General features: G+C 52.6%; 2 protein-coding genes across 2 annotated transcripts; both read left to right on the top strand.

Moving 5' to 3' along the window:
* Positions 1-224: 224 nt before the first annotated feature.
* GGS23DRAFT_579793 (EPT/RTPC-like protein) lies at positions 225-2,628 on the top strand. Its single transcript, XM_051517088.1, has 2 exons — positions 225-978; positions 1,061-2,628. Exons 1-2 carry the CDS (start codon positions 690-692, stop codon positions 2,182-2,184), a joined length of 1,413 nt encoding a protein of 470 aa, XP_051369390.1. The 5' UTR covers positions 225-689; the 3' UTR covers positions 2,185-2,628.
* A 657-nt stretch (positions 2,629-3,285) lies between these two features.
* GGS23DRAFT_220036 (glycoside hydrolase family 35 protein) lies at positions 3,286-7,154 on the top strand. Its single transcript, XM_051511965.1, has 6 exons — positions 3,286-3,549; positions 3,606-4,245; positions 4,309-4,344; positions 4,420-4,652; positions 4,708-6,514; positions 6,623-7,154. The coding sequence occupies exons 1-6, from the start codon at positions 3,427-3,429 to the stop codon at positions 6,838-6,840; spliced, it is 3,057 nt and encodes a 1,018-aa protein (XP_051369389.1). The 5' UTR covers positions 3,286-3,426; the 3' UTR covers positions 6,841-7,154.
* Positions 7,155-10,841: the final 3,687 nt, after the last annotated feature.

Genomic DNA, 10,841 nt, shown 5'->3' with positions numbered 1-10,841 from the left:
ATATAGGAACCAGAGCCCGCAGAAGGTAGATCGACGCACTTGCACGCAGTCAGCGCCACCCCTCAACCCTACAAAGGCATAGAAACAGACATGGACTTACCGGACTTTAAGGCGACGGGTTCGAGATTCTCTGGTTCAGAAAAGATTCGCAATACTGTGAACCAGCTAGCGGTGATATATATCCAGGTACGTAGCAGTATTACTATATGCAATGGATGCATGGACCGGATTGGCTAATGAGAGGTGCGACATTGGCAACCCCTTGCTCAGATCAATTCGCAGGTACATTAAATTACCTCAGGTGCCCCTTGTAACAGGTAGGTAGAGGTACCTAGGTAAGGTACCTACGGGCAAATACAGGTACAGTACGTTAGGTAGCTGTGGTGGTCATACAGGTGGTATTGTGTGCGAGTGCATCCGGGTGTACCTCCTATAAGTTCCAAATCCAGCCCTACCTCAGGTGGATGCTCTGCCGAGGCGGGTGGGACGGTACCTACGTGTACATGCTTGCCGATGGAGGTACCTAGGTAGGCAGGTACTGTGTAGGTATATTATGTCAGACTAGAAGTACCTCGGTATGTCATCGCGAATACAAATAAAAATAGGGACTATTTCGAGCTCGAGACCGGTGACTCAACGATAGGCAGGCAGGTCACCCATTTCGATGGCTGTACTCACATCTTGTCGTGATGTCTATGCTTGTTAAAGACACCATCCGGGCATTCCGCCTCCTGTCTCCCCCTCTCCTCCCTACATCTTCCTCTCATCGTTCCCTCCTCTGCTCGCGATTCTCCTCCTCGAGTGCCCGCAACTTCAACGTCGTCGGTTCGGGGATGGGTGGCCCTCTATATATCGACGGCCGAACGGGAGAAGGCGGCGGCCAGCTCATTCGAATCGCCTGCGCGCTGGCCGCGGTCACGTCGCACCCTATCCATATCAGACACGTGAGAGGAAATCGGGGAGGGAAACAGGGTGGTGGTTAGCTCAGATTCCAGCATTGCCTGCGCCCTGCCAACGCACACACTTTCCTCTAATGAACCCCGGTGCGTCGTGATACTAGGATTGAAAGCGCAGCATGTGGCGGCCATTAAATGGTTAGCGGAAGCGACCAATGCCCAGGTGGATGGACTAGCAGTCGGCAGCCATACCTTCACGTTCCAGCCATCATTGCCCCCAACGGCCCTCAAAGAACGGAAATTCCAGATCGTTGCCGGGAACGATAGCTCCAGCACTCTGCTGGTCTTCCAGGCTGTCTTTCCCTTTCTCTTGTTTGCCGGGAATGGGCACGGAGACCCGATCGAGCTCGAGATCCACGGCGGCACGAACACGTCTTTTTCGCCATCGTACGAGTACTTTGATCAGGTATTGCTGCCAGCTTTGCAAGACAACTTCGGTATCAATGTGGAAAGGCAGCTTATAAAACGATCGTGGACGAAAGGTCCTCATACGCGGGGCAGTATCTGGCTCAAGTTTCAACCTCTCGCACCAGGCCAGCCGTTGACGCCCCGGGTGCCCTGGGACAAACCTATTAGCACCGAAGACTTCCAAGTCAAGCAGATTGATATTAGCATATTAGTACCACATGAGCTCCAAGCGCCCCTGACAGTAGCTCTCACGCAAGACTTAAATCAATTGTTCCCGGCTGTCGACGTCGGCGTCGTGGTAATGGAGGATAGCGGGCATAAAAGCCGGATATACACATTGCTGGTCGCTCACTCGGAGACGGGCCTACGTTGGGGCTGTGACTATATGCACGAAAAGTGTTTGAGCAAGCAGATGATGCCCGAAGATATGAGCTCAAGGGTCTCCGCCGCAGTCTGCAAGCGCCTTCGCAAGGAGCTCGAGGCTCGAGGGACCGTCGATGGGCACCTACAAGACCAGCTTGTCGTGTTCCAAGCATTAGCAGACGGCAGAACAAGCTTCTATGGAAGCACCGAGTCGGCAAGGGAAGACGTGGGTAGTGGAGGCTCCGGAGATACAGACGCCTTAGGTTCATCCTCCAACGACCCCCAACTCGAGAAGGAAATGAGACAGGATAAACCAGATAGTCCGTTCGGAGAAGGGCTTACCCACACCATCACGGCGAGGTGGATAGCCAGCAAGCTGCTGCCCACCGTGCGCTGGTTCAACCAAGGGCGCATTTGCGACGGTGCCAGCGTATCCTTCCCCCAAACTGGAAAGTGAAACATGTATCAACATATACCCTTCCTCCAGAAAGCCTCGGTTGTAAGACGACTCGTTCTCGTCATTCAATGGCGATACCTGCACGGTATACGACAGGTTGCTGTTTTCTCTTTTCGTGCGATAGTTGTACTATTACCATATCCATCCCCAACGTGAGGGATTGACGTATAAATGACCCTATAAAGGATGGGTAGTCATGCGGTCAGGAAATTCCAACCCTCTGGCATTTCCATTCTATGCCGTCGAAATGGCGCCTTGTGAGGCACAGCAGGCTGGCTTTGCGATTCCTAGAATCATTACAAGGACGGCCCTCCGCGAAAAGAAAATAAAAAGGACAATGTTACATGTCAATTGCAACATTAATACAATGGCTAAGTAAGCCTTTACTGACACATCGAAAAGAATTGCAAAGCTCGGTTGCCCAGAACCTAATTGATGTGGGAAGTTAGAGCGTCATTCTAGTACCTGTGTAGGTACCTGCCTACCTCTATGAGTAGTTCGATTTACTGCTGCGTCTCACCGCCACATGATTCATTTCAGTATCTACCTACCTATCTCCTCCTCATCGGATAGGCCAGGTATCTCCTCAGCTATTCTCACCGTGATCAGCGAGATCTCCCATTTGCACACACACCGAATTTGTTCGCCAACACTACGCGGGACCCTTTGATTGTGTTTGCAAGTGAGGCACATACCTCCCTCTCAAGACAGTCCCTAGGTATAACTCAGGCATTGGAGCCGCCCCTCTCTTCATTATAGGTAATATCGTGCACACGGGTACCGAGGAAACATCGGAGGCGGTTTGTTTTTATGTTATAGGACCGGCTACCCCAACCATCCTGAAGGCGGGGGAGACGTCAATACTGGGGACGGCGCGTAATAAGACCTTGCCATCATATTTTGCCTGAATGGATCGGTTCAACCAATGTAGAATTCGCACCAATTATACGACTGTGGACGTCACCGACCCTTGCTTTCCTTCACAGATCTTGGGGAGACAACTCTAGTGTATCAGTAGCTTGCTCCATAGCTCGGGGTATTGTTGGCCTGTAACGATTCTGCGATTCTGCGCGAGAATCTAGCGTAAAAAGATAGGTATGCAACGGCGGCGCTTCAATGCAAAGTCGACGTCGTCTTAGGGACGTGAGAGATCAGCATTTCAGAGCCGCGTTGACCGGCCTTCCTGTACCGTCTCGGGAGATACACTGATATTGTAACTCAAGTTTCAATGTCCCTGAAATTATGTTGGTGTTGGTGCTCTTCACGCTCGTTATCTACCTCACACAGCAGGGACACGGACGAAATATACGCCCGCCGGGTATCGCCGTGCCTCCAGTTAAACCTAGAGACTCCTTGGAGGGATTTGTGAGATAGCCAAATAGGGCCTTCGCCAATTGGTCTTGACACTGACCCCTGGATAGGTCGAATGGGACAAGTACTCAATGATCATTCGAGGGGAGCGTGTGTTCATATTTTCTGGGGAATTCCATCCCTGGCGTCTTCCGAGTCCGGGACTATGGCTTGACATTTTCCAGAAAATCAAAGCTTTGGGCTTCAATGCCGTGTCATTCTACACCTATTGGGGCCTCGTGGAAGGTACGCCAGGCCAAGTACGCTTCGAGGGTGTCTTCGCTCTAGGGGAATTCTTTAAGGCTGCTGCCGAAGCGGGTATATATATCATTGCCAGGCCCGGCCCCTATATCAACGCGGAAACCGCCCTAGGTGGCTTTCCGGGCTGGACTGCGAGGATCAAAGCGCCTCTTCGTGGGGACGACCCTGAATTCGTGAACGCCACGGAGCTGTACGCTGCCACCGTCGGCAAGCTGATTGCCGATGCTCAGATCACAGTGGGCGGTCCAGTAATTATGGTGCAGCCCGAGAATGAGTATGACACATGGCCTGGCGTCAATGACACGGACTTTCCGGCCCAATTCAATAAGAATTACATGGAGCATGTCAAGCAGCAGCTCAAGAAAGCCGGGAACGTGGTGCCCCAGATGGTTAACGATCACCTCTATCAGGGGAACTGGGCTCCCGGGAGTGGGCTCGGCGAGACAGAATGTGAGTCGTTCATCCCCAAGGCGACTAATTCCCGTAGCTAATGTAGATCGGACAAAAAAAAAGTGTACGCAATCGACGCTTACCCGATGCGATATGACTGTGAGTGCTCATACATACATGCTTCTAACGAACTACACCTATCCCCCAGACGCCTGCTCTCCTAACAAACTGAAGGTGCCCACCCTGATATCTGGCCCACGATAAGGTGGCCGGAGAATTGGCACATCAAACACGAACAATACAGTCCAAATACCCCATTCTTCGTTGCTGAGTTTCAAGGAGGAGCCGGTACGGGATTTGGGGGCGTAAATCAGGACAGCTGCAACGAGCTTGTGAACCAGGAGTCCGTCCGTGTCTTGTGGAAAAACAATTATGGATTTGCTATCAAGATCTTCAACGTCTACATGGTACGTGAGCCATCCGCGCTGGGGCGAGTAATACAGGTAATTAACTGTTGGGCAGACATACGGCGGAACCAATTGGGGTAACCTCGGGTATAGGGGCGGCGACAGTTCATATGATTACGGGGCAGCAATCAAAGAAAACCGACATGTCTGGCGGGAGAAGTACTCGGAGGAGAAGCTCGAGGCCAACTTCTTCAAGGTGTCGCCAGCGTACCTAACCGCAACTGCGGGAAACGGGACCAAAGGCGCATATACCTCGACCGATCTTCTCGTCACCACGCCGGTCAGGGGGACTGACCACCCCACCAAATTTTATATCATGCGCCAGGACGACTGGACGTCGACAGACACAGTAACTTACGCGTTCACCGCGCCTACGAGTGCGGGGAATATATCGATCCCTCAGCTGGGGGGTGAGCTTGTGCTCACTCGCAGAGACTCCAAGATCCACGTAACGGACTACGACGTGGGCGGGATTAACTTACTCTATTGTACAGCCGAGATATTCACTTGGGCACGGGATGCTTCGGGAAAGAGAACGCTGGTTCTTTACGGCGGGGCAGGGGAGGTTCACGAATTTGCTATTGACCTCACGAATGCATCGACAACAGCTGCATACGCAAGCCTCCATTACGGGGGTGCGAAAGTCAAGATGGTGAAATCGAACCAGCTGGTGGTTCAGTGGACAGTCTCCCCGGAGAGAAGAATATTCAGGCTCGGCGACAAACTCGAGGTCCTCTTGCTGTGGCGTAATGATGCGTACAACTATTGGGTAACAGAACTCCCTGCTAAGGCGCCCATCTCCAACTACTCCTCCCCGTCAAAATCTGTTGTTGTCGTGAAGGGACCGTATCTGGTCCGCACAGCAGACCTGGACGGCGAGACGCTCCGGCTCACCGGCGATATCAACCGAACGACCGACATCGAGCTCGTCTACGAACCTACCGGGAAAGTTAATGCCGTATCGTTCAACGGCGAGCCCTTGGACGCAAAGCGCAACAAGGACGGGAAGCTTGGCGCGCTGTTGACCTTTAGTCCCCCCGACTTCGCGCTCCCCGACTTCTCTGCCCTGGAATGGAAATACATCGACTCTCTCCCGGAAATCCAGGCTTCTTACGACGACTCGGCGTGGGTTTCGTGCGAAAACCCGACCACCAACAATCCTCAGGCACTCCTGACCCCCACATCTCTTTACGCGAGCGATTATGGTTTTCACAGCGGGTCGCTCATCTATCGAGGCCACTTTACGGCGAGCGGCGAGGAGTCGGATCTGTTCCTCAACGTCACCGGCGGGAACGGTTTCGGGTACTCGGCATGGCTGGACGACGAGTGGCTCGGCTCGTGGGACGGGGCGGGGACGGGCGGCGGCTCGCACACGCACTCGCGCACCTTCTCGCTCGCCGGGCGCGCGCTCGGGGCGGGGTCTCGGCGCGTCCTGACGGTGCTGATCGACCACATGGGGCAGGATGAGGAGGCGCCGGGGACGGACGCGATCAAGGCGCCGCTGGGCGTCGTCAACTACGGCCTCGCCGGCCGCGCGCAGGCCGACGTGGCCTGGAAGCTGACGGGCAACCTCGGCGGCGAGGCGTACCGCGACCTGGCGCGCGGCCCCCGCAATGAGGGCGCCTTGTTCGCCGAGCGCCAAGGCTACCACCAGCCGGCGCCGCCCAGCCAGGCCTGGCTGCCCGCGAGCCCGATCCGCGACGGCATCGCCGCGGCCGGCGTCGCGTTCTACACCACCACCTTCGAGCTCGACGTCCCCGCCGGGTACGACGTGCCGCTGAGCTTCGTGTTCGCAAACTCCACAGCAGGGGCCAATTATCGCTGCCAGCTTTTCGTCAACGGGTGGCAGTTTGGGAAATTCGGTAAGATCGCGAAGAACCTGTTCTTCTTGCCTTTTTCTTTCTTCGTTCTCGCCTGATCCCCTCCCCCCCCACCTCGGGTTGCCTGGCTTACTAACTGCGAGGCATCAGTCGCGAATCTGGGGCCTCAGACCAACTTCCCCGTGCCGGAAGGCATCCTCAACCACAACGGGGTCAACACGGTCGCGGTCACGCTGTGGTCGCTCGACGAAGGCGGCGCGAGGCTCGACGGCCTGTCCCTCGAACCAGAGATGCCTCTCTGGTCTGGCTACAGGAAGCCGTGGCTGTCGCCTCAGCCTACCTGGCAGGAAAGGTACGGGACGTACTAGATCGGTCGGTCGTCGGGAAAAAAGGACATGGTTATCCTTGCCAAGGCATAATATATATATATATCGGTCGGCCCGTTCGGTCGTGTCGTTGAGCGTTGGGCCATACATAGATCGACATCCGCCTCGTCAGTTCGGCATTGGGTAGAAATGGGAAATAAGGCTCGACATTGACCTAAGACAGGTTAAGGCTTTCTTTTGCGACGCACGTCGCCCGATGCCCGAAAGCCACCTTCCCCCCTGAATAATTATATAGGTTACTCACTCGATTCTCGCCTCCCGGTGAGAAGTGATACATCGCGTACAGACTCAGATTGGCGTCCTTCGCCCCTTGCAACCTGCAGGCTAGCATTGTCCACCCAGTCCAATCAGCCTCGTCTTTGCGATACCGCCTGAATTTCAAAGGCAATTTGCCTCTTTTTCAGGGCGGGGAGGGTAATTTGTGAAAGTTTCCTTGGACAACCCGAATTCATGTGTGATGATAGCGTGAGCAACTGCCGTCCTGCTGCTGCTGCCTACCCCTGAGCGCCAAACGTCCTGGTCATCTCAACGCCGCGGCTCTGGGTCGCCTAGTTCCGAAGATTGGGCCTCGAGCAATAGTTTTGGGCGTTCTAGACCCAAACGCTGTGTGTCAAAGCAACACGCCGAGCCTTGATGCCTGTTCATCTTTGCCTGCCGCCAGCATTTTGCCTTGGCCCTGGGGTCGTCTGCACGGACAGCAGGCAAAAGTGATGCTATTACTACTCCACCCGAGAGGGGGGGGGGGGTGTCCGAATTTCGCAAGGGGCTTCCAAAGAGCTCGGGCCGGAATATGGGGCATATAGCTTCGCACGCGAAGAGAGCGTGATGGTCCCCGTAGGCTCAGGGAAATAGAAGACAAGCCGTAGCTGATAAACAGAGTAGCCCGATACGATGTTGGTCCCCGAGAAGCCGAGAAATGAGACATCTCACTACATTCCATGCTAGAGCCCTCCCATACGGCAACCGTTTGGAATTAAAAGTTTTGTGCTACTCGACGTCGGGTTTAGCATATTAATAGCATAGACCTACAGATGTTTCCTTCTCATTGGCAGCCATGCGATTCTGTGAGAAATCGTGGCAATGCGTGGTATCTTCACCGACGTCGTACATATGAGACGATTATGCCCGGCCCGGCTTCTTTTGCATGTCATGGACCATCCAACGTTTATAATCGGGTACGCACATACATGGTATTGGGTCCTCCGTCACATAGAATTCTGTCATACTATTCATATGCGGGGGGGGGTTGGCTTATACATATAGGAGACGGCCCGCTTACACCGGTCCTTTTTCTGCTGCCTCGAAAGGTTGCCCAGTTGGCGGAGCCAGGTTGCCTCGTTTCTTATCCTTCCTTTCGGCCCCTGGTCGTGGTTAGGATACGTAATCTGTCAGGCACCCATGTTATATCTTCGAGTTGCCTGATCCGGCCCCAACTAGGACTGCTGTAAAGCGGTAGATACTAGGTGCATAAAATACCCTATCGCCAACTATTCAATTCGTTACATATATGCGTCTACACATGCTTCCGGGTCCTTCGGGTGTTCCTATTTTGGTAACATCACTGCCCCCGGCCAGCATGACGCTACAACCACGTGGTCACTCTCAAGACTTGTACGATATCGAATGATCCACCTAGGAATTCAGTACGGCGCGCCGTGGATTCCGTCATACGGTATTACCAGACGTTTAGGCGTAGCTGAAAAGCTTAGTTTCGTAGCCCAGGTGTGTCCTGAAGATCAGATTTCCGAAAACTTCCGGGTTTCAGCGTCTTCTAATGGGGAAAGAGGCCTGCTTTATACACATGGCAAGCAAGTGGCAGCATGCGGCTCTGAGGAAGAGGTTTATGACCCATGCTATTCGCCCGGCGTCTCCGCTCATCCCTCTTGGCTGTCAATAATCACTCGTAGGAAACCGGAGGGAGAGCCGAGAAAATCTACGTCTGCACGTCAATGTGGTATGAGCCAAGGCAATATTTCTTGGATACGTCAACAATAGTACGGAGAGAGAGTCTTCCTTTACTATAATTAGTTCGGCCATGTCTTCTTTCTGTCTGCTTATTGATATATGTGATATACGTAGGTACATAGTGCTCGACGTCCTTTCCACACATGGGAGGCATGTTTTGCCTTACCCTGGCTCACGATTCTTCCCATCCACGATGACACATAGTAACGAGTACTGGCGTATCCGGGCTAAAGGGTCTCCTGCTCGGAAAGCGTTCTTAAGCTCACTCAGGACGGATTTTTGGTTGGTAGGATCCAAAATTTGGTAGTGATTGGGGGGGGGAGGCGTTACTTGGAGTCATTATTTACCTCTGTATACCAATACCTCATCGACTGGAACCCAGCTTGAGGAATCTCAGTATACTATGGGGCACTGACGACATTTAGTATCGAAGCGTCATGTTTATATACCGGTATTAGGATCCATGTCGACATGGCATTGCGTGCTTAAAAACGCTAGCCTCACGCACAAGACCCGGGAGAAAGGCCACATGAACTTGATAAACCTAACAGGTAATTATACTGATAGGTTAGCTAGAGCTGAGCTCTTGACAGGTTGACAATATCTATGTATCAAGTTATCGTAACGTTATTTTAGGACATACCGTATATAGGCATCTACGTGCAGTGGCTCGACGTAAACCTAGCTTCTCTCTCTGAACGCACACTTGCTTCTCCCCTCCTCTAGCTACGTATACTGTTATTGCGGGAACCATATACACTGAGGTTCTGGTCATACACATAACTACTTTATGTAACTAAGTCTCCACATTAAACCTGCCTATCCTCGCGCCGTTGTGATTCGTACGCTTCTTACCTGTAAACATCATCTCTAAGCCAGCATGACGATATTATCAATCTAATCGAACCAGGTTGATAAACGAAAGCTTCGCCAACAGCTTAATTCAGATAAAAGCAATAAACTATCACACGGAGATCCGAACCACTTAGACTTCCTGTTAAGATAGTTTAATCTTCTTTACAACCGTGTCGGTGACAGAAACTTATCTGTATTATTTTGAGTTTGGTATCTGCTCAAGGCGATATGATTCTTTTCAGGGCCCGTCGACAAACCTTAGGTAAATCGTTATTAATCTAATAAGAAATATCTTTCGTACGGCGTATGGAGTACGGTTGTAGGAACCTCGAGATCTCTTGACCCCTCTACGATCTTCGCTGAGCGGTTTCTGAAGATGGATAGAACTATTTAAAATTCCAAACGCTGACTAATGTAAATATTCGCTCGGGTGATGGGGCACGCAACCGGGGAAGAATTCCGTTTAATTCCCTCTCCCATTTCTCCCCAGCTAAAATGACGCTGTTTGTTCCCCTTCCTCTTCCCACTCTCCCACTCAACAAATTCCTGGGTGACAGGCTAGGTTGACTGGTCTCATGCGATTGCCGCGATATCATACTGGCATAATTACCCGGATCGCGATATGCCCTTCGCACTCCGCGTTGCCTAACAGGCAGGCATTGACGGGCGTGAAAAGTAGAGATTGATCTACTGTCATAGTAACCGGTGCCGTATCAGAATAGGTAGGTAGTGTAGCCTCCCGCAACAGACAGCCGCGGACCACTGTTCCTGTGCGGCGGCTCGTTGTAACAATAGCGAGATATGGCCTCGCCGAGGCCTAGGTCAACATACTGGTGGGATGCGAGTCATTCTGGTGTGACCCCTGAAGGCCTTAGGCTTAGCGAGCAGCGTCCGGGAAATTTCCACAGATAAGAGGGTCGCGGTTGAGCAGGGGAGAATGACAGATGGGGTATAGTAGGAATACCTATCTAATATCACAATCCGTTAGTCTAGACAGTCGGGACCGCTATAGCACCTCCCGGAGCTCTTTTTTTTCCTTTTGCGTGATCGGCCGCGAAAGCGACATCCTAACTTTCGGTCAGTTCGCCAGTGGACTGGATGAGTGAGAATGTGGCAGAGATCGGCCTTGCTGAGCGGAGAGCGTGTGTGTTCCTACGGGTCAA

This window comes from Durotheca rogersii, assembly GCF_024521655.1.
Source record: "Durotheca rogersii strain YMJ 92031201 chromosome Unknown GGS23scaffold_22, whole genome shotgun sequence".
Taxonomy (NCBI): domain Eukaryota; kingdom Fungi; phylum Ascomycota; class Sordariomycetes; order Xylariales; family Xylariaceae; genus Durotheca; species Durotheca rogersii.
The sequence above is the reverse complement of the archived record's forward strand: the minus strand, read 5'-3'. Positions and strand labels throughout refer to the sequence as shown.

Bases quoted from the DNA above. Each gene is read 5' to 3' on its own strand.
- GGS23DRAFT_220036 (XM_051511965.1), top strand. From the start codon at position 3,427: ATGTTGGTGTTGGTGCTCTTCACGCTCGTTATCTACCTCACACAGCAG. The intron at 4,246-4,308 runs GTGAGTCGTTCA...ACAAAAAAAAAG, and splicing joins TGGGCTCGGCGAGACAGAAT to TGTACGCAATCGACGCTTAC. The intron at 4,345-4,419 runs GTGAGTGCTCAT...AACAAACTGAAG, and splicing joins TTACCCGATGCGATATGACT to GTGCCCACCCTGATATCTGG.
- GGS23DRAFT_579793 (XM_051517088.1), top strand. From the start codon at position 690: ATGTCTATGCTTGTTAAAGACACCATCCGGGCATTCCGCCTCCTGTCT. The intron at 979-1,060 runs GTTAGCTCAGAT...TCGTGATACTAG, and splicing joins GGGAGGGAAACAGGGTGGTG to GATTGAAAGCGCAGCATGTG.